Source organism: Tachypleus tridentatus, chromosome 13 (genome assembly GCF_004210375.1).
Source record: "Tachypleus tridentatus isolate NWPU-2018 chromosome 13, ASM421037v1, whole genome shotgun sequence".
Taxonomy (NCBI): domain Eukaryota; kingdom Metazoa; phylum Arthropoda; class Merostomata; order Xiphosura; family Limulidae; genus Tachypleus; species Tachypleus tridentatus.
Window position 1 is genome coordinate 76775125 of NC_134837.1, and position 24280 is coordinate 76799404.

At 33.8% G+C, this 24280-nt stretch overlaps 1 protein-coding gene across 3 annotated transcripts in view; it reads left to right on the top strand.

Annotated features, from left to right (window-relative positions):
• LOC143237175 (sulfate transporter-like) overlaps positions 1–20817 on the top strand; it is a 47405-nt gene extending 26588 nt beyond the window's left edge. For all 3 annotated transcript variants that reach the window (XM_076476145.1, XM_076476144.1, XM_076476143.1), the window contains exons 10-18: positions 3331–3408; positions 4590–4685; positions 6805–6911; positions 7852–7924; positions 11070–11182; positions 13565–13688; positions 16107–16161; positions 17301–17428; positions 19683–20817. In XM_076476145.1, coding sequence (XP_076332260.1) covers positions 3331–3408; positions 4590–4685; positions 6805–6911; positions 7852–7924; positions 11070–11182; positions 13565–13688; positions 16107–16161; positions 17301–17428; positions 19683–19715 — 807 coding nt within the window. In that variant the 3' untranslated portion in view covers positions 19716–20817. The remainder of the gene's footprint in view (positions 1–3330; positions 3409–4589; positions 4686–6804; positions 6912–7851; positions 7925–11069; positions 11183–13564; positions 13689–16106; positions 16162–17300; positions 17429–19682) is intronic.
• The last annotated feature ends 3463 nt before the right edge of the window (positions 20818–24280 follow it).

A 24280-nucleotide genomic window follows, 5' to 3' on the forward strand; every position in this document is an offset into this window, starting at 1 on the left:
ATGTATAAAATGTCTTCGGTGGGATATCCTTATCGTGCCAGTAACGTTGGAAGCCATCTGGATTATTCAGGTTAAATTTATCTCATCAGAGAACAAAACCTTCTTCCACTTTTCTACGTCCCATATTTGGTTCTTCTCAGCAAAGTTTAACCGAGCTGTTTCGTGGTGTGGAAGGAGGCGTGGCCTTTAAAGACGTTTACGGTTTTTTAAAGCCTTTCTCTCGAAGATGCCGTTTTATTGTTTTTTAGCATGCATTCTGCGTTCGTAAGGGCCTTAATCTGGTTTGACGATCGGCTGGTGTCTTGCCGGACAACCCGTCGAATCCTCCTGCTCAACGCCGACAAAATTTTCTTGGGGCGACCACTTGAAATTCTCGTTCCGTATCCTTCAGGATCTTTTAAGAAATTTGCAACAGCAGTTTTACTACGTCCAATCTCACCAGCGATGGCACGTTGAGAAAGACCTTGCTTTTGCAGCTCGACAATTCTGCCACATTTAAACTTTGTCAACTTTTTTAGCCTTTGCCATGTTTTTACCCAATGTAACACAGCAGATGTCAGTGGGAGATGTTGACAATGCTAATGCTTGAACACAAATGACTAAATTTCGTTACTTGTTTACCGATTAACGCTTCGTTTCAATTTGGTCTTAAACTTTTGAACAACTAGTACTTAGGCTAATTTCATAGTGTTTACATTTTCTCTATTAAATGCTAAAAAAGTTTTTTATTTTTATTTTCCCTTTTCTTATTTTCATCTTTCGAAGCTCTACTCAAATAAGTGGTTGAGTCTAATAACGCAAAATGCATATTTTTTTCTTTATGTTCATTGGCCTTAAGATTTTGGCCAGCAGTGTAAATGTTTCGTATACCCATATTCTTTCGTGGTAACATTCGGTGTATAAATTATTTACTTGCGCCCTCTCAGTTACCGAATGTGTTAAATTGCTTTTCTATTTGGCATCAGTTCAGAAAAAAGGATTTGTAAATGCAGCCTGGGGATTAAAATTACCTTAAATATTACGATCACAGACTCAGAAGGTGAGGAGAATCAGATAGCGAACGTTTTGCCTTTCTCAGAGACTGAATTCTTTGTGTTTTGGTATCCATGATTTAAATGGGTCATTACAGGAAATAGTAAAGTACAGCGATACGTCACAATGAAATTACGTTGCACGACTTAGTTACTCTGGTCGTTGAAGCACCTTTGATTAATACCGTCGTAACTCTTCAGACAGATAATCTGGTGCTGTCTGCATTCTTTCCAGGCCTTGGTTCCATGGAGTTCATCCATCGTTTGATGGATTAGAAGTTGCTTAGAGGGAAAGTAGACATTTCAGGTATTGATGGTTTCTACTTTTATGCGCACAGTGAACAAGAGCCACGTCAGATTACCCTGGGCTCCAACTATAGTTATCCATAATTTTGTATTACTGACCAAAGAAAAAGCAGTCAGCCAGCAGCAACAGCTACCACAAGGGCTTTGAATCACATAAGGGATTCACTGTCACTCTTCTGGAGGCATCATTAGGTGTACAATTGTCCTTCGGAACTGTAGTCTGGCACATCTATTACTAGGCCACGCTAATTCGTATTTCAGGAGTAATAAATTGAAATATGCATATATGATGCATTTCGATATGTATTTGTAAATAATAAATTTATTAACGCAGTTGTTTGTATAAAAACATAAACGTACCTAAAGTATCAGGTTCCTACTTTTGTTTTATAATACAAAGTAATTAAATGACAGACGCAAATGCAACACGAATACATAGGTGTTGTAAATGTTTGAAACAGTTTCTGAACTTAAAGAATGTATACACCACAAGGAAACCTTTAACCAGCTAACCCTTATTTCAGTTTATAGAAGGGATTTTCTTCTTAATCAAAGGCACTTTTTTGTATCTTATTCATAGAAAATTTTATGTCTTGTAAACATTTTGATTTTAAAAGTTTGACCTGTAGGTGATCAAATATATTGTATAGAATGTTTACATTCGGCTCACATCTTATGTGAAGAACTTTGAAAACATGTTAACGGCATCATATCGGGAACAATAGCTGCTCCTGCTGAACATTTCGTACAGTTTCAAGGATTATATCTTAGAGACAATAATTTCAACTCAGACTTTTAGTAAAATGTGAAAACTTTCTTAAAACATTAGCAGTATTCTTGATTACAGAACGAACAGCAATACAAATTATCCGAGTTTTGTGAATTTTAAAAATGGCGAAGAGGGCATTAATGGTTTCCCCAATACGATTAATAGTGTGTTTGTGTGCAGACAATCTTAAAGATTTAGAGTTTATTTAATTTCTTGCTTAATTCAGACAAGCTTTATCATTTTTTACACTTTGTTTGTTTTGTTGTTGGTCTGTAATTTCTTTATTATTCAGTAAATTTTGATTATTTTTAATTATTTGAGCTGAATTCTGGGACATGACATAAGATGTAGTTGCCTGTTATGAAATTATACATTTTAAGCTGTATCATCGTATATATCTAAATATACAAACTGATTCATTTCCATGGCTTGTCGTCTTCTTCCACCCTTGGGTCAGCTTCTTCCATTTTGGCAATGTTTAGTGAAATGTTATAACTATTCTATTGTGTCAATGTAGCATGACGAGACTGGCGCCTGTTGTCCACCAGCGGCACAACGGAAAGCCTAAGAACTTTTTTTAGTTAGATTAAGATAAAATAATTAAAAGTTAACATAATTCAGGTGATTGAGAAAACGGCCATTAATCCATTACTTTTTATGTAAAGGTAACTGAGGTATTATTAATTATATTGTTTTGTTATTTTGATTTCTGAAACGGAAACAACTGAAGTCAACTTCTTGTAAAAGACGGGAAATAAAACATTGGGTAAAAATACTTTTAGTAAAGAAGATGTATCTTGTTAAACAAACCGAATAAAGAACTGATATGTTTTAAAGCTTATGCTAATTAGTTATAAAGATACCGCTGTAGAATCGAACGCAGCGATCTGATGATGGTGTATATTTGATAACCACTGTGGAAGGAAAGCTCATTCAAAACTGAACGAGAACTAGGACCTTTAACTGTATTAAGTTCCGTAGTTTTTGCTGTCAATTTACTTCTTCCATTAGAAAACAAGAAGGAATCTTCAGTAACAGAGGCTGTAATTAGATTTCAAATCAATCAAGAAATGGAACTATGATATAAAAGTTTGTACTTGAGGGAGGGAAGCAAACTCGGAGACATTCTATGAAACGCTATGCCTAGACTCCTTGAAGTGTTTTTAATTATTGTTTTATATAACAATGAAAAGAATGACTTTTTTTTTCTTTTTTACTTTACAGCTGAATGGCTTAGTATCCTGCATCGTCCTGTTAATTGTTTTACTGGTTCTGGCTCCTCTTCTGCGTACTTTACCTACGGTAAGTGTAATGATAAATTTACTTTGAACCGAAGTAAGTTTCACAGTAAAACTTATTGCTCTTCCCTAATTATCAGCGATAAGTCTGGTGGCTTATGATAGTAGAAACCAGGTTTCGGTGCCCGTGGTAGGCACAGAACATGTAGCGCATTGAGTAGCTTAACAATTAAACTAACCATAGTATTTTAAAAATAAATATAAAAGATATTTGCCTCAGGAGTTTGAGTGAATATTGATTACGGGCAAGGCACGATTTGTAATAAACAGTTAAGAAATAGGTTGCTTTGTTTCGTTATTTTACTACACATTGATAATGGTGTTTTCGTCCGTAATTCCATAAATGCCTCACTTCTGACCAATTTGGGAAATTTAAGTTAAGCCTAAATCGAACTAATAAATTAATATAATTTATTAAATTATTGTAAATAAGCTATATTATAATTATTATGTATAAATTACAATTATTTGTTATTTATTAATTAAATAAATTTTCTAAGTGTTTATAGCTTACAAAATATCAAGTAAGCACAACTATTTTGTTTTTAATATTATACAGACTTTTAAGCTAGTCATTTGAGATAAACAAGTCTGAAACTAGCTGTTTCACGGCTAGTGAACATGTTTAGTTCCAGGTGTTCTGATTTCTTTATAGAAATGCACTTGAGAGACGTTTATATATATGTTTATATGACGATAAAATTGTTCAACCTCAGTTTTTAATAAATCTCAAATTTAATTAAAATTGCTTTTCGTTGTCTAGCCTATTAAATATAATTGTTCCTTTAATGTTAACATCACGTTTTTCTTTTCCAATTTTACCCAAGTGGCTCGTAACATTAACAATACAAAATCTGTCGTTGTTGTTGGTATTGGGCGGAGAGCTAATCGTTTAGAGTATCGTTTAAAATAAACAAAAGAACAAATTTGTGCTCTCCAATATAACATACAATAACTTTAGATACAACTAAGAGAAATTACTATTCCAGTGTTTGTCTTAATTTTGACGAAAACACATAAATCATTAACTGACCTTCTTTTGTGTAATTATCACTGACATATTTTCCCTACTTGTGCACATTGTCACTGATAAACCTTATCATATGTAACTTCCTTATTGTCAAAGCTTGTGTGATATCACATTGTTAGTAACACACAAAGCTGTTTTTGTGTTCTTTTCACTAGTGTGTATTAGCAGCCATTACCATCATCGCTCTGAAAGACCTTTTGAAGCAGGTTACGGAGCTGAAGCGTTTGGGACGCGTCTCTAAAATCGATGCTGTAAGTTAGTTTGTCATTCCGAAGTTTATTATAATTATTTGTGAAGTTTGTCAACTAGAGTAACCATATATATTCAGATGTTGGAAACCGAAAGTTTAGTTTACTATGCGCGAGTGTGTGTGTGTGTGTATAAGAACCACTTTTTAGCCTACAGTCAAATGTCCACTATATCGTAATTTTGGGCTAATTAATGAGCATTTTGAATGAAGGTAACCCAATTCTGTTACAAACCCAATTTCTTTTAAACGTAAGTGTGATTCATTAACCAAATGTCAAAATAAAATTCCTAAAAAGATTCGAGTTTCAGAGCCTACATTGTGAGTTGCATAATTTTAACCGTTAACTCTTATATGTGCAACGTGCAAATATTACTAACACACTTGGATAACACACTTAAAACTTGGGTTTGTCAGTTCTCCCTGGCTCGGCGTAGCCAGGTGGTTAGGGCGCTGGCCTCGTAATCTGAAAGTTGTGGGTTTGAATCCGCGTTCCACCAAACATGTTCGCCCTTTCAGCCGTGGGGTCGTTATAAAGCTATGGTAAATCCCACTGTTCGTTGGTAAAAGAGTAGCTCAAGAGTAGGCGGTGGGTGATGATTACAAGCTCCTTTCTCTCTAGTTGTACAATACTAAATTAGGGACGGCTAGGGCAGATAGCCCTCGTGTAGCTTTGCGTGAACTTCCACAAACAAACAATTCTCCCCAACAATATTATTCGGCACGATCGAGTTTGAATATTTCTACAAATATCTTCCACATGAAGATGAAGGAAGTCTACTGTTTCTTGAAAGCGATTTAAAATATTTTATCTGAAACGTATGATATTAGTGTGACAGATTTCTCTTTACACTCTCGCATACTATGGTGTAATTATAAAAACGTTTACTCACATTAACTGAAACGATGCAAATGTTCTTAAAAATGCCCGTGTTATTTCCAATTTACTGACGTCTTGTTGAGAGGTATAAAAACTTTGTAGTGATTTTTAATAGGCAAAAATTCATCTATATTGAAGGTGAAATCCTAATTTGGGGTAGAAATATCATTAACGCATGCGCTTGAAATTTACATGTTTGTTTATTCTCACACCATACCAAAGACTAAAAGACACATTTAGGGTACTTTATAACACTTTTCCACAATAAATATCCGAACCCTCCCCCTTTTTTGTTTTTAATCCATCAGATGTATATCTTTTCACTGGTTAAAATACGTGTATTTTCATTTATTTCAGTCAATTTCAACGCTTGTATGGTAGCGCCCTCCAGTGGCACTATCCAGAATCTGTTACACTTTAATAGAATTCTCTCTATAACCTAAGTGTTCTTTCAGCAGCATCAGCCTTGTCAGATATCATCAGAGGAGAATTCCTCGTCCTTGCCCTTATCGTACCTGCAAATAACCCTTATCTCTCATTAAACCTTCTTATATGTTTAAAAGCGTTTTCACCATCTAGTTATAAAAATTAATTCCTGTAAAAAACTCAACAAAAACAACTAAATTTGTGACGATTCTTGTCATAATCTTCGATGAGATCAAAAACGTAAAATATCAATTTGGTGTTTTATCAACACGTTCCCTTTAGTATCATTGAATAAATAACTTATCTACGACGTTCTGAAGTCTACATCGTCAAGTGAATTCTTGCCCCAGTATTCATGTAAGGAAATACCAAAGTATATTTTATTAGGATGTCGTCTATTATGGGAATAATAAACGTTTTTCTTCCCCACGCGTTAATATACAATTAAACTTATATAAAAATATATTGAAATATTTACTACCTACTGTTGAAGGTTGCTTTGTTTTCTAGTACAAGGTTACATAACAGGTTTTCTGCATTCTGTTCTCCACGCTAGCCATTAAGCCAAACCCATCCATTTTTATAATAATTAAACGGATCTATTTAAAAACATGGCAAGTACACATGTGAAAAATGTATTTAGTGAATTCCACTGTTTAAAAAATATTTTTGATATTTGAAATAATAAATACCACCAGGTAACGTATCATCATAATCAAATTATTTCGGGCTATAAATTACTGCTGGTTTAACACCTTAATGTGACAAAATAAGTCACGGATTTTCTAGCATTACTAATACACATTAATTTTTACAGTGTATCTGGTTTTGTACTTTTATATCTGTTGTTTTGTTGGACGTTACCTACGGCCTGATCATTGGAGTTATCGTCTCTCTCTTTTCTGTTGTGTGGAGAATACAAAGGTAAAACTAGATCATGAACTTAACAACACCTTATTCGATTTTCTCTTTTCTGTAGTCTGAATAATACAAAGGTAAAACTAGATCATGAACTTAACAACACCTCATTCGATTCTCTCTTTTCTGTAGTCTGAATAATACAAAGGTAAAATCAGATCATGAACTTAACAACACCTTATTTGATTTTCTCTTTTCTGTAGTCTGAATAATACAAAGGTAAAACTAGATCATGAACTTAACAACACCTTATTCGATTCTCTCTTTTCTGTAGTCTGAATAATACAAAGGTATAAGTAGATCATGAACTTAACAACACCTTATTCGATTCTCTCTTTTCTGTAGTCTGAATAATACAAAGGTAAAACTAGATCATGAACTTAACAACACCTTATTCGATTCTCTCTTTTTTGTAGTCTGAATAATACAAAGGTAAAACTAGATCATGAACTTAACAACACCTTATTCGATTCTCTCTTTTCTGTAGTCTGAATAATACAAAGGTATAAGTAGATCATGAACTTAACAACACCTTATTCGATTCTCTCTTTTCTGTAGTCTGAATAATATAAAGGTAAAATCAGATCATGAACTTAACAACACCTTATTTGATTTTCTCTCTTCTGTTGTCTGGATAATACAAAGGTAAAACTAGATCATGAACTTAATAACACTTAACCAATGCAACAAAAGCAGGAAATGAGACAAAATTACTGCAGTAAGTGGATGTGTATCCAATTCACTATATTTTTAAATAATAATAATATTACTGTGAAACTATTCTAATTTTCAAACATACGTAAAGTAGGAATGATTAAAAACTGTTAATATTTTATAGATTTAAGATACAAACAACTGTGTGTTTTTATTGGTAACAGACTAACTTGTCAACGTTTTAATATTTGATTTATGATGTCAAGTAATTGAAGCTTTCTTATTTCCTCAGCCACCGTGGTACTGTCCTACAGGAGTTCGGTAGTACGGGGATCTATGTTCCTGGACCAAAAGTCAAATATCTAGTAAGTAATATTCGTATCTCTAATATTACCAAACTGTAAAATCGTGTTGGTATTTGAAGGTAATCAACTATTTAAAATCAATTTGCAATATAAATAAGTTATTTTAAAATATTTCAAATGAGATAAAACCAACAAAATTTAAAAGTTGACATTGCGAACAGGTTGTATGTCTTGATTCCTTTTCTTGTATTGTGACCTCAACCATGTCATTAAACTTCAGTAGTATAATGACTGGCATATTTAGTGATGACCTACATGTTTCTGCCATGTGTAAAGATTTTCTCCTACTTTTCGTATAAGCAGTAAACATACGATAATCATACCAGCAAATTATCTAATACAAAAAACACAATATACCAAAGAAATGTTAGGAGTTATAAGTAACTTCATAATATTAGCTAGAACGAAAATTGTGTGTGTGTGTGTTTCACTTTTCACGTGTCATTAAACACCATTATTAATTCGAGGTATTAAAGCGTTACAGTTCAGGACACGATCCCAGAGGGAAATACAATCTCTTATACAGAAGTGCTCTTAACAACAAACAAATGCTAAAAGTCACTTATGTTATGTTTACAAATAATTTTTGTATTCAAATTTAAAACTGAATTTAACTCAATAAATTGTAAGCGGAAACCCATTTCTTCTACACAAAACACAGATAATTGTATATTTCATTTGTTACTACCATGATTTCGCCTTCAAAAGTATGATAAGCTTATGAAGTGTAATTAATTTACTAAATTAATTTAAAATTATCTGTAGTATTTGTTTCGCATATTAAAATGTTCGTAAACTGTAAATTATCTATGAATCTAAAATCAGGTTAAATGAAGTGAAATCGAATGGGTTTTCTTTTTGATATATTGATTTATTTAATATTCAGTACATTAAAATTGCTTTTAATTATTTCATTATGAATTTCTAGACAATTTTTTATTCCATTATTTTGTTTATCATATTTCTGTATTCATGTATTTAATGAGATTTAAGATCTTGCAGTCTAGGTTGCAAAAAATGAAAACACTGTCTCGGGTACTCTTAAACATGAAATACTGTTATTATTATTGTATAATAAATTTCGTACCATGAGCCGATTATCAGAATTTTAGCCAGGTGAACTGTCACATGCGTACCAATATCAGTGCTATTCAAAATTTTCAAATTGTACGTTGAACAAAACCAAAATCCAAGTTATAAACATAAGTCAATAACCAGAAAAATTCCTTCAGGGTGAGAAGTTGTGCATATTTTTTGTGAAAAAAATAAAACCTTCTCCAGCTTCTGATGCACTATAATGAGGCAGAAATAACAACTAGCTCTAAAAAGTCTTAAATATGAAAAATAAGGAATATTTTAAAGTTTATTTCTTAATCAGTCTAATATTAATTTAAAGACGAGAAATTATAACTCACTGTACTTAGACAGCTTTTAATTGATAACCATCGTGAAATATGAATTTCTTAATGTTTCACAACATGCAATAACACCAGGTGTGACTTAATAGCTAATGTGCTCAAACTATCAATCTGCCTCATTACCAGAAAACGCACTCCGCACTTGAGGGTAGTGGATATGCTGTGAGAATTGAGGTAAAATCTTACTATTCTGTCAGATAAGGTTGGCGGAGAGTGTTGTTGAGTAACTGTTTTTTTCATAATCTGTCGGTCCAAAACAGGGGACATCTATGGGCAGATTAAATAATGTATACGAAATTACTAAAACAAACATGAAAAACTTTTTAAAATTATATTCACCGCATTAACTTAAGTGTTTCATGTTAAACCTGATTTATCACATACCGGTTTATCGGTTTCACGCGCTAGGAACACTCGAGTGTAAATCCTTTAAAAATTAAACAGCCTTAATCTAAACATTAAATACGTATTGTTTTAAGGTACACATGTTGATAATGACCAATGTATAATTCAATTATATTTAATTGCAGAACACATGGGTTGTCATTATTCTACAAGAACAGCAAAGTGTTTTTGGTGGGGAGAAAAAATAAGTAAACCACGTTACTAAACCAGTTAGTCCGTTGAATAATCACAAATAATTCGTTGTGACGTGTTATCCAAATATCAGTTACTACAGTACTGGGATTTAGTTCTCGTAGAATGAAAAGGTCAAGAGCTGGGCAGATTTCTTCCTCCTGAACTCTTATAATTTTTGACCTTATGTTTGACTGGAAAAAATTCTGAATAGAAATACATGAGGGTTAGAGTAAACTGCTGTTAACTGATGTTAATTAATCTTTTTATTAACAAATAAGTGTAAGGAGTGAATAACAAAATGTTTGAGAGCAAAGTAATAGTTTTGATAAGTTATAGTCGTGTATATGTCTTCTGTTTCTTCTGTCGTCACTCTTTGATTCTCCTGCCAAAAGGTCGCCCCCATCACTACCAGTGAGCACCTTCCGTATTCTACAGATTGGAGAATACTGACTTAGTGTTCAGGTTATTAGTAGCGAATTAAGGAATAAATATTAAAGACAAGCAACTTGCATTCCACCACTATATGAAACCTACTTTATTTTCTTTGTTCTTTCAAACATCATTGAACAGAACCTGGGATGTTTTTATGTTCCATGTTGTTATGGAACTCGATTCGCAACCTGAGGTTCGAGCGTTCGAATCCCTATCTCACCCTCGCCATGCTCATCCTTTCAGCCGTGGGAACGTTATAATGTAATGATCAATGCCACTATTAGTTAGTAAAAATAGTAGTCCAAAAGTTTGCAGTGGGTGGTGATGACTAGCTGCCTTCCCTCTAGTGTTTCACTACTAAGTTAGGAATGGCTACTGCAGATGGCTCTCGTGCAGATTTACGGAAAATCCTTAACAGACTTACAGGCACTGAATTCGGTGATTCTAGTCTGTTGTATCGAGAGTTGTAAATTAAAGATTTAGCTCTCTTTGTCATCTTTTCTTCACCAAAATTCACGTGTTGGCGATGAAAATATATTTAAAAAACCAAGAACAAAATACATTAATGAAATGTTTTTGCAGATTATGAACATTTACAAATTTCTACATAAAGTGTAAGGTACCGTATCAAGTAAACCAGCAGGTAAGCTTCGATTTTTAATTGAATATTTTGTAGAATAAGGGTTTTACAATCACACATTTTTCATTATATACAGAGCCCGGTCGACGAAAAATCTGGCAACGTTACAGTCTTTCATTTCGGAGTTCCTCTCTGTTTTGCTACTGCTAGTCGATTTCAAGGTGAAATAACCCGTATTATCCGGTACAGGTAAGTAAATCGCCGTCTCTAAGCTTTATTAGACATTTATCTTATACCCGTCACTACTCTATAATCTTTTTTAAAGAAATCTCGAAGATTATCGTTTTATTTTTCCATAAATTTTATAATGTTGATATTCAGTTTACTTTTAAATTAAAATTAAAATTCCCGCCTAATTTCAATCGTAATACGTAATGTGTGTAGTATAATAAATCGGAGATTTATCAGAGATCAGTTTTAAATACGTAACAAAACTTAGTAAACATTACAGAACGTACATAACATCATAGAATGTCTGTATGACGTGGATGAGTGTATTAAAAATACACATTAAAAACAACAGTAAATATAAAACTATTTCAACAAAACATGTATTTGTACACAATTATCACAACATGCCAACACTGTCAGACAGATGTATTTCTACACAACTATCAGAACATGCCAACACTATCAGACAGACGTATTTCTGGATAACTATCAAAACATGCCAACACTGTCAGACAGACGTATTTCTACACAACTATCAGAACATGCCAACACTGTCAGACAGACGTATTTCTGGACAACTATCAGAACATGCCAACACTGTCAGACAGACGTATTTCTACACAACTGTCAGAACATGCCAACACTGTCAGACAGACGTATTTCTGGACAACTATCATAACATGCCAACACTGTCAGACAGACGTATTTCTAGACAACTATCAGAACATGCCAACACTGTCAGACAGACGTATTTCTGGACGACTATCAAAACATGCCAACACTGTCAGACAGACGTATTTCTGGACGACTATCAAAACATGCCAACACTGTCAGACAGACGTATTTCTACACAACTATCAGAACATGCCAACACTGTCAGACAGACGTATTTCTGGACAACTATCAGAACATGCCAACACTGTCAGACAGACGTATTTCTACACAACTGTCAGAACATGCCAACACTGTCAGACAGACGTATTTCTGGACAACTATCATAACATGCCAACACTGTCAGACAGACGTATTTCTAGACAACTATCAGAACATGCCAACACTGTCAGACAGACGTATTTCTGGACGACTATCAAAACATGCCAACACTGTCAGACAGACGTATTTCTGGACGACTATCAAAACATGCCAACACTGTCAGACAGACGTATTTCTACACAACTGTCAGAACATGCCAACACTGTCAGACAGACGTATTTCTGGACAACTATCATAACATGCCAACACTGTCAGACAGACGTATTTCTAGACAACTATCAGAACATGCCAACACTGTCAGACAGACGTATTTCTGGACGAATATCAAAACATGCCAACACTGTCAGACAGACGTATTTCTGGACGACTATCAAAACATGCCAACACTGTCAGACAGACGTATTTCTGGACAACTATTAAAACATGCCAACAGTATCAGACAGACGTCTGGTCAACTCATTTCAATATTATAAAAGTAAATATCAGTAAAAATGAACTGATGAAAAACTAGTTTGGTTTGAATTTCGTGCAAAGCTTCGAGGGCTATCTGCGCTAACCGTCCATAATTTAGCAGTGAAAGACTATAGGGAAGGCAGCTAGTCATCACCGCCCACCGCCAACTTTTGAGCTACTTTTACCAACGAATAGTGGGATTGACTGTCACATTATAATGCCCCCACAACTGAAAGGACGAGCATGTTTGGTGGGACGGGAATTCGAACTCGCCATCCTCAGATTACGAGTCAAGCACCCTAACACCTGGGCTTAATTTAGATTTAAATATCACATGATGAACCAAGCAAACTCTTAGTACCTTTCCCCTCTAAACATCATAAATAAGAAACTTCCAGGGCAAACAATGTAGGCTAACTGAATCCTAGACACAAAGGTAAACTATTTTAAAAGGGATTGTATATGTAAAAATAGGATTGTGTGTGTGTGAGTGTTTGGTGGGACAATATTGTGAATACGTACTTAGTATTGCGATAATACATAAATGAAACTAGTGAAACATACGAGTTAGTATTACCATATGAATTGACCATGACACGAAAAGTTTTTGTTAATTAAAAACTGCGGACATTGGACAAAATTTAACATACTATGAGTGATGCAGCGACACAACAATGGTTATGACCTAGGATTCAGTAACAGTGTAAACAAAGTAACATTTTCAGAGAAGGAAAAAGAGGTTCATGCTGAACCTGACCCTTTCTGGTCCAAAACATGGACCTAATCTCGACGAAGATGGAGCCTTGATATGTAGAATGTTCATTGTTTAACCTTCCGTTACAACATAAACAAATAAACAAACGTCGTTTTCTGTATAACAGTTGAGTATTAGAGGTACGCTAGTTCTAGACATTTTGATTTTAACGTGAAACATTTTTATTTTACGGGCTGTAGGTTTTTACCGAATATTACAACAAACCCAGATGCTAATGATTCGACAAACTTTGATTTCTATATTGTTCTGGATTGCTCTACCATTTGCTACGTTGATGATACGGGCCTAACAGCCTTGCGGGAGGTGAGTTGATCGGTCTCAGGAAATTTTGTTTTTTTGTTTTAGAACAAAGTCACGCTTGGGCTATCTGCTGTGTCCACCGCGGGGAATCGAATTCTAGATTTTATGTTGTAAGGCCGAACACATACTCCAGAAGGGAAGATTTAGTAAGGTTACATCATAACTTTAATCAAACTGTTATAAAGGGCAGGTGTAACTTTATAACACAAGTTATACTTTATGCACTATTTATATGAGGTCTGATCAAAACGTTCGAAGATGATGTGATAAGGAAATAACTGTAATCAATGAATGCTGGGAAGACACTGTTTGTGTGTGTGTGTTTTCTTCTTATATCAAAGCCACATCGGGCTATCTGCTGAGCCCTCCGAGGGGAATTCAACGCCTTATTTTAGCATTGTAAATACGTAGACTTACCGCTGTAGTAGCAGGAGGCCACTGTTTAAGTAAAGGAGATATTGGTCATGATAGTTTCTGGTTTCCCGAAGCCAGAAGACCCTTTATTTTTATTATGTTCACAGATGGCAAAGTTGCAGATACGAGGTCTAATTAAAACGTTCCAAAACTTCTGTTACATGTGCCAGTACAGAGGCAGCGAGCTTTACTGAGGTGTGTGCAAAGTACAAATAGTGATTTAGCACACGAACAGGCCATTTCTCCAGACCTTATACCAGTGTTGAGAAAAACGTGTTCAAAGACAGACGTATTTCTTGCCCCTGTCGTAATAAAAATGTACAGAAAAGAAGAACAACGTGTTTGCATCAAGTTTTGTGTGAAAAATGGTAAAGAAGGAACAGAAATCCTCAAAATGTTAACAACTGCCTTTGGTGATGACTGCTTAAAGTAAGACGATCATTTATCAGTGGACAAAACGCTTTCAAAATGGCCGGGAATCGATCAAAGATGATCCACGTTCTGGGCAACCGTCGACATTGTCCACTGATGAAACGATCGCTAAGATGAAAGAGAGCTAACCAGGCCTTTTATAAAGGCCTTTTATAAAATTTGCTTGAAGGAGAAAGTTATAAGAAACCACTAAGAGCTGTGGGTGAACGGTCACTGGTTTCTTCATCGTGACAACGCGTTTGTTCAAGAATTTTTGGCAGAAAAAAAAACATTCCTGTGATACCACATCTCCCGTATTATCCTGATTTTGCCCCATGTGATTTTTTCTGTTCCTAAAAATTAAAATTAATTGAAAGGAAAATTATTTGATAACATTCCAACCATCCATAATAACGTGAAAGCAGAACTTTGTCACATAACAGTTGAAGACTTCCAGCATTGCTTTCGAAAATAGCAGGAACGTTGTAACAAGTGTGTATTAGTTGGGAGAGGTTACTTTGAATGGGATACTATATAATACTGATGTATGTACATTAATCTTTGGAATAAAAGTGAAGTCTAAGAACGTTTTGATCGCATCTAGTATATTATTGTAAATCGAGTCGTCAAGTTTATAGGGGGTTCACTATTATTTGTAAGTTGACAAATTGACTAAGAAATAAGCTTGTTCTCTTATTAAGTGTGCTTCTTTATCCTAGTAAATCTGGATGTCGTTTTACGAAACGGATACGACAGTTTGAACATTCATTTTAATAAACCAAATTCTTATGTGCTATAAGCATAGGACAATTTATAAATCTAATAGGCGATTCAATAGGACGAATGAGATGTTATGAGTCTTCATGTGCATTTAACAAATCAAGTATATTCTTCAACCAACTTAAAACTAGTAATGACATTTATAAACCAAATCTACATGATATAGAAATCGCACATACATATTAGCTTCCTTTCCAAACGTTTAACTGTAAAGTTAAACTGGGCACCTTATAAACTTAGACGTTTTTACGAGACGTCAAAGGTTTTAAGCTCCCAAATAATCTGGATAAACTTTCACGATAAAGAAGATGAGCCTAATAAATTATTGGCTGTTTCTGAATTAATTCATTTTTCTTCAATACAAACTTAGGTTTGTCTTAAGCCTTTTAGGAATAATTTTGTAAAGTAGGTAGCAAGGAAAATATAACTTTGTTTTGTGGAACACTATTTATCATTTAAGATTTAACGATTTTATATTTTATGTTTACAACTAATCTCAGTTGTAATTCATTGTCATTCTGGATAAGTAGATTATTGACTCCGAATATTCGAAACCAATAAACGAACGAGTGTTCTTGTGACGATGTAAACACCATATTTGTGGGATCTTATAAGTATTCAGTGGTGTGGATAGAAAAAAATATGAAATCGTTTTTACCTCAGAAGAACAATAGCTAAGAATTCGTTAATATAAATGTTCTTTATTGTTTCTTTCGTTACAGTTAAAGAAAGAACTTTGAGTTTAACTTCGGCACTTTTAAACTAAAAAAAAATATTACGATATTTCATTTGGGCTGTTTTTTGTTTTTTTTTCAGGTTATTAATAAATCCAGAAAGGAAGGTGTTGGCATATACTTAGCTTCCTTGCCTGGTAAGAATGTTTGGTTTTTGGTTTTCTGTAAACACGAAAGGAGAATTCTAGCTTTTTAACCTAGCTCTACTAGTTATGACAGATGAATATAATGTTTGTTTTGTAGTTTTAATAACCTCAGCAAACTGTCAACGTTATCATTTTGGGTTAGGGACAGCTTCTTGTTTTTGTTGGACGGATACATCTCAAATTACCTGTAAATTACGTGCTAGGTCTAATTCTTTCACATTTCAAAGTAGTCCACTAAAGGTTGTTTTTAATTATTAAATACCAAATTAAAAATATTTTTGTTAATTATATCTTTTTTTTTTCTTTAAATATTTTGAATTGTTCGCTAGAGGGAGTGGTGGCATGATAAAATGGTGATTTTAAATGACAGCTGGAAGTTTTCTGAGTGTAGAGATTTGTCATCACCTCTCGAATTTTCTAGACTTGGATTTAAATATTGTAATTATAAAAAAACAATCATACAAATGATATAATTAGTTAATCAGTATGCCACTTGATTAGTTGAGCTTTCACTAAACTAGAGAATGTTAGTCAGCTTTGACTTTATGTAAAAAGACACCAAACAAATTTAACAATAGTGCTTATTGTGTGTGTGTGTGTGTGTGTGTGTGTCATTTTTATATTTGAATATGAGTAGGTAGGAGATTATTCAAAGTGCAACTTTTATTTATAAGAAAATTTAATTGTTCTGCCAGATAATTGTTATTTAGGTTACTTTTTTGTGGGTCAGCGATACTTTTACGAACTTAGTATGCTCAAACCCCGAGTTCGATTCCTCGTGGTGGTCCGAATGCAGATTGTTTATTAGGTAGTTCTACGTGAAAAACAAGTAATTTGAGTTATCACACATGGGCTTTTGCTCTGTCTATTAGAATAGTAACCTCAGTGATAATACAATTCTATTATTGCGGTTAGTGAGTTATAATACATAACTGGGTATTAATAAAACTGCTATAAATCATGTCATTATAGACGCGCGTGTCTAGATATTTCCAAATGATTAAAAGAGCGTCCTAAATTGAGTTATTACTTAAACTGCAATGCATAATATTTATATGGATGAAAGAAGGATGTGTAAGTTATAATAAATGACACTAGTCTAAGTTAGTTTTTACTGGGTCAAATTTCAGCTGCGGTCAGTGATTCTCTTGAGAGATCTGGTATTTTTGATCTTCTGGGACGAAATAATGTGTTCCTCACAGTTCACGATGCTGTGATCAGTGCTACCACAGGAAGTCTACAGCGTAACTGTAGCAAGGTAAGTACCTATCATTAATAATATATTTCTCGCAGTTCACGATGCTAATCAATGCTACCACAGGAAGTCTACAACGTAACTGTAACAAGTTAAGTACCTATCATTAATTTAAAAAAACAAAGTTCGCATGTATTAAAGACTTGGCTAAGAATTCTACGAGATAAGCACAAAATAAAATTTAACAAGCCATCAAGGCACACGTGACACGCGACATCACTCTTACGGCTATAGGAAACGTTACCTTTCATTCATTGTATCAATAGCAAACAGTGTACATCACGTAACATTCAACTTTTTACCCGGAACATACATGCTGTATAGAATTTAATCGGTTAATATTTCGTTAAGGCAGGAAGGAGTAATTATATTTCTTAAGCTTATCATAGTATTTTTGTTACTTACTAGGTCGAAGAAAGTTTCGCATGTTTCACAAAACTTTATGCTATTACATCTTTTTCGAATAACCTCGTGTAATGAACGGTTGCCGTGATGAAGAAATTGAAAATATTTCTTCTTTAATCATGTTTAAGCTATTTTTTGTTTGAAACAAGACTGTCCTGTGAGGTTTCAGTTATTGTTCAACTAAATGCTAGCATAAAATTACCAAAAACAGATTACAGTAATGTAACATCTTACGTCAAAAATATAACCCGTCTGTAGTAGGTTGGAGTAATCCGTTGTCGAGAGTAACACATTTCCTTTCTGTGTAAACCATAAGGAAAAAAGAAAGCAAAAACATTTAGGCGTACTTAGACAGATAATTTATTTTTAACTTAAATTACACGAGGATACTTAAATGAAACTTGTGAAACCCGTTGTGATGCTCTAAATCACTATAAGAAACATACGTACGATATTTTCTAACAACACACAAACACTTTTAAGTCGTCGACGGCATGGCATGACCAGGTGGGTTAAGGCGTTCGACTCGTAATCTGAGGTTCGCGGGTTCGAACCTCTGTCACATCAAACATGCTCACCCTTTCAGCTGTGGGTGCGTTATAATATAACAGTCAATCCCACTATTCGTTTGTAAAAGAGTAGCCTAAGAGTTGGTGGTGAGTAGTGATAACTAGCTGCCTTCCCTCTATTCTTACACTGCTAAATTAGGGACGACTAGTTCAGATAACCCTCGAGTAGATTTGCGCGAAATTAAAAAAAAACTAACAAACAAAGTCATCAAATACTGTAATTTTATCTTACGTGAACTGAAACATTAGGAATATAAAATATAATTAGTTTGTTTGTAATTTCGTGCAAAGCTATTCGAGGGCTATCTGCGCTAGCCGTCTCTAATTTAGCAGTAAAAGACTAGAGAGAAGGCAACTAGTCATCACCACCCACCGCCAACTCTTGAGCAACTCTTTTCATTAACGAATACTGGGATTGACCGCCACATTATAACGCCCCCACGTCTGAAAGGGCGAGCATGTTTAGTGCGAGGGGATTCGAACCCGCGACCCTCAGATTAAGAGTCGAACGCCTTAACCCACCTGGCCATGCCGGGCCTTATTTATACCTAAAGAAGAAAAAAAAAAGGCCTGAAATCATAGGAGTAAGCAGAAGGTCTTTGGTTTTATACGAATTCTGTGATAAAATACAAAAGGCTGTTTCAGAAATTCAGTTTTTCAATACGTTAATAACATGAGACCAAATCTGATGGAGATCGCTTTCCAACCACATGTTCTGATAGTGTAATCGTTTTAAATTTCACGGTCTGATGACCATATACTTTACAATATCATATTCTAGTCCTAGGATCAGCAACACGAAAAGAATTTTGTGGCATGGTAATTCGCAGAAACAAACAAGAACAAAATGTTATTTTTAAACATACACAAAAAACGAATAAACATTGTTAACTTACTACAACTACTATTTTATTACAGTTAATACATCATACTGTAGCATGCAATCTTAAATCTTAAATATTGGTAAGTGGCATCCATTAGAAAAATGTTGCTGGCTCATATTCTAGTCTCAACGTTTGCAAAGCCATATCGTACATCGTTATTTAGGGTTCGTTTCTATAGTTTTTTGCATGCAAACATCTGTAACGTTTGTTGAATGTAATAATATGCTAAACGTAATCAGTAACAATTTGCTTACAACGTTATTATTCAAATAAACTTTAAAAAGTTGTAAAGTAAAACATTACGAAAACTTGGAATAATTAATCAGTCTGTCATTTCTTTCTGTGCATGGTTTGAAGTGACACAAAAAATTTTTCTGCTAATATTTATTTCTTCATTAGGAATCTTTTGTGAATGAAAACGTCCGTCTCTAGTAAAACCCTCAGGAGAGCTGATTGCATTCAAAATCATATATTTTACGTATTTGCTCAAAGTATATTTTTCTGTCTTAAATATTACAGGGTTTTGTATTAGTTACGTATCTAAAGATTCAATACTTATACGAGGATAGTGACAATAATTTCAAAGCAGTGTAAGAGTTTTATCATTTAACGATAGTTTACTCTTCAGTGTAATTTTGGTTTTCTTCTAAACTCATTCTGAAAATATTCAGTAGAACGATATAACTGTTCTGTTTTTTAAAAAAAATGAATAAAATGAACACTGTGAATTAGGAATCAGACACTTTGTATATTTAACCATGATAAAATTGTACGTGTTATAAAACTTTTTTATATCGGCTTTCAATTTACTATGTTTATTATAGGAATATTATTTATATTATTATTATGTAAAAAGTTTAAGAAGTTATGGAGCCTATCCGCCTGATGTGTATTTTTGTGTTCATACTGAAAATACACAATTAGTGAAAAATATTTGCTGTCTACGGTATTTACCTTAAAAACACGCCAGTATATACCAATGAATCTGTTTTGGACAATTCCAAACCATGCGAATAAGTATTGCTCTCATATTAAGAAACCACAGGTTCGAGAAATTTAATATAAAGGTCCTATCCTGGACCTTTCGTCTTTAGGGGAAACTGGATAGATTGCCCACCCCCCTAAGAGAAGAAATGTCTACCTTTCGAAAATTCAGGTTATTGGGTTTAGTGTTGAAATGATAACTGTGTTATTACCTGTTGCCTCCGCTTTTGTTATTATTGCCAATCAAATTATTATTCACGAGCTTGTGAATTTCAGGTTTTGTTGTTTGTTAGTTTGTTAATTATTTGTTGACTTTTTACAAAAAAAAAATAAAATAAATGCCAAAACTAGAAGATCTAATGTCTAATTAAGATTCATTGGCACATATTTATTTGTATAAAATGTTATTAAATGTCGGAATTATTAAATAAAAATGCCGAAGTTTGTCATCTTCATACAATATTGTGTTGTATAGAAAACCTGGAGATTTAGTAAAGTAGTTAGAAACTTCTGTATGGTGACTTTTTTCAATAAATATATATAACGTATAGATTATTTTGTTCTTTTAACTCACTTGTTGAACTATACCACAAAGTTCTTTAAATAATAGCAAAAATAAATAAAAGAGCAAGTTTCTTTTTATCCGTTACCATTTCACGAATATGTGACAATTCATGTAATTAAGAACACAACAATGCTCCACCTAGAGGCCACAAGTAGAAAGAGTAGTCGGAGGTGTTAAAGTAACAGAATAAGTAAAGCAAAATAATTCACTTAAGTAAATCATTGTAACACCATTTACAAATTCACACACACACAAGTAAGTTTTGCCTATACGGATAAGTCTTGTTACACGAAAGATATCCTCCAGTGTCTTAAATTCCGGTATTCAGTTATTACCTTAAATATATGAACCGTGCTTGCTCACAATACCGTATACCAATTAGACTAAGAACAAGTTTTAAATTTCATAAGGACTATCAGAGATTCGCAAAACGTTTGCGGTCAAATCAGTATATTCATTACAACAGTAATTATTTAAATACAAGATTTATAGAACAATACGAACGAATTGTAATCGTAGGCACCAACAAATTCACTTTTATATTGTTGAACTTAGGCCTAACATTAGTTAAGCTTTTAAAGTACGGAAGGATAAAACAACTGTAGCGTCATTCTACGGCCTAAAGACATGCGTCTTCAAAACTAAGATTTCACGTTGTTATACAAAATAGTTACTAAAGTATATTTCTTTATGTGATTATTTATATAAAAAAGCTCTTGTTTAATTCTTTATTGGAAAAAAACTTTTCTAAACTGAAGTGTTAAGGGGACATTGATTCTCCCCTTTGTCCTGCTGGCGATACATTTCTTGTTGAATTCATAGAATTGATAAGTTTCGGAGATAGATCGTATGTTCTAACTTGGTGGACGTGAGAAATGTGGGGAAGTAGAAAAAATATTAAAGCCAATGGTGACGTTTAAGAGAAGAAGCAAAGCGGAAAAAAGCGCAACAAAACGTATAAATAAATGACTTGTGAACAGAGCCATCTAGTGGCTGGGATCAATAAATCCACTATCAAGGCTACGTTTGAAGGGATCGGCTGGTTTCTTATTCCTTCTTTCTTGGAGTAGTTTAAGTGACTTAATCACTGAGATTCGATGGTTAACTGATTGGAAGTGTGCTTCAGTTACCAATTATCTTCTTGTTACTGAAACTTTTTCCCACACTGTCACTCATTTCGTGTTCATGTGAACGTTCTTTTGATAAATTATCAAAGATGTGGACAAATTCTTGGACACTTGAAGGAAGGGGCAAAAGGGAACATTTGCCCTAATATTTCACAAACAACTGCAAGTGTCATCATGCAAATTTAACATCGTAGTTAAAGTAAATATTTCTTTAGTAATTTTTATTAAGAATGTAAATTTGTTTGCGGTCAAACACACAATACATTATTTTAGTCTGTTGACTTACACTGTAAAAGTGGATTCTCTGTATACATGTTATGCCCTCTCTTGAAAATATTTGTGGGCGTCCGAAAAAAAGAGTAAGTGCCCTAGTTTTAATACATAACCGTTATGACACTTCTTTCAATAGTGAAACTGTACATAAGTTAATTATAGAAAAGCAACCCAGAAGAATAAAGCATGCTAACATGTTATTTCAGTTGTGCAGACACGTGCGTATATTATAGCCAATGATTGAAATAGCTAACGTATTTTTGTACAGAGTTGTTTAAATCAGATATAACTTAATTAATAACTTCTGTACATGTAGATATTACAGTACTTTACTATAAAAAATATACATGTTTATGTTGATTTAAATTTAGCTCTGCATAGAGTGTTATAACAGAATGATTTGTTGACTGTTCATTGGGCCTTGGCCCGGCATGGCTAAGTGGGTTGAGGCGTTCGACTCGTAATCTGAGGGTCGCGTGTTCGAATCCCGGTCGTACCAAACATGCTCGCCCTTTTAGCTGTGGGGGCGGTATAAAGTTACGATCAATCCCACTATTCGTTAGTAAAAGAGTAGCGCAATAGTTGGCGGTGGGTGGTAATGACTAGCTGCCTTCCCTCTAGTATTACACTGCTAAATTAGGGACGGCTAGCGCAGATAGCCCTCGAGTAGCTATGTGCGAAATTCAAAAAAACAAACAAACAATAACTGGGTCTTTGTGGATTATATGTGAACAACCATGCAATTGATTAAGTTTCCAGATTGAATTTTATAGTACCTATATTTTACAAATTTCTTGGAGAGAGGTTGCCTCCGAAGCCCTCGTAGAATTAGCATGCTTTGCATATAGATTGTACTTTGCACAATATGTGTTGGGTTTTGATCTCACAAATTCGACCCCACTTTTTCAAACATTCTTCATGCGGGTTTAGTTAAAGTATTTTGTTCTCATCAAGACAAGAACGTTACTGTATTTTCGGTTGTTAATGTTATATAACAGAAATAACCGTGATTGTTTTGTTTTAAAGTTTTGTCTTTAATATAAATAGTGCTGACAGTTAAGAGCTTAGTAATGTAATTTTAGGTTTGAATAATGTTGAACGACAGTAGTGGCATCTATCGTTTCAGATAATGTCCATTTTGGTTTTATTTATCATTCATTTCGCTTTTGTGATGCATTGAATTTTTTTACTCAATGTACAAATGTTAGTCTTTGTGCAGCAGCAGGGAGTATAGCAAAAAATGTATGGTTCCATTAAACGACCACGAGACTTTATAGCGTAACTATGGAAATGTTGTGAACAGTACTGCCTGATATTTTGTGATTTTTGCATGCGACATTCGTGCTGATTTAAAATCGCTTATATTATTTATTTGGGAAGGTATATGTCCATGACAAAATATGTATTGTAAAATATAAATAAAAATAAATTATGATAAAAGTATTTAGCAATACAGAAATGTGTCCACCCATCATTCCTTGGTAAAAAAGTGTAAAGGCTTATAATGCTAAAAACCACGTTTCGATAATCGTAGTGGGCACAGCTCAGACAGCCCGTTGTGTAGCTTTGAACTTAACAACAAAAAAGAAAAATGTTCATCCAATGTCTTTAAAGGTGCATAACTTACATCTATTATTATTACCGTTGAAAACACTAACAGCTATATTTAATTGAAAGACAAACTGTTTTTTTTTTCTAAATTCTTAACACTCCTACGAAAAGTGGGGCCTAATAGGCCCCAGAGCAACTTGAAAGGTTATTAATATTAGGCTAATAAATTTGTATTTAAATGAAATTGCCATTTCATTTGATGAAATGAATCAAATTAGGCCCCACTTTTCGTAGGAGTGTTAAGTTGTCTGTAACCAGTGATAATATAAATATTATAAAAATATTTTAAGTTTTTTTTTTTTTTTCTTTTAAGGTCACGAACTACATATTGAATAATTGTGATATCGGGTTTACGAAAACAGTAGAAAATTGTTATTTCAAATTATATTTGAGTGTTTAGAGGGTTAATGCTGTAAGGTTAAATCGCACGTTTACTG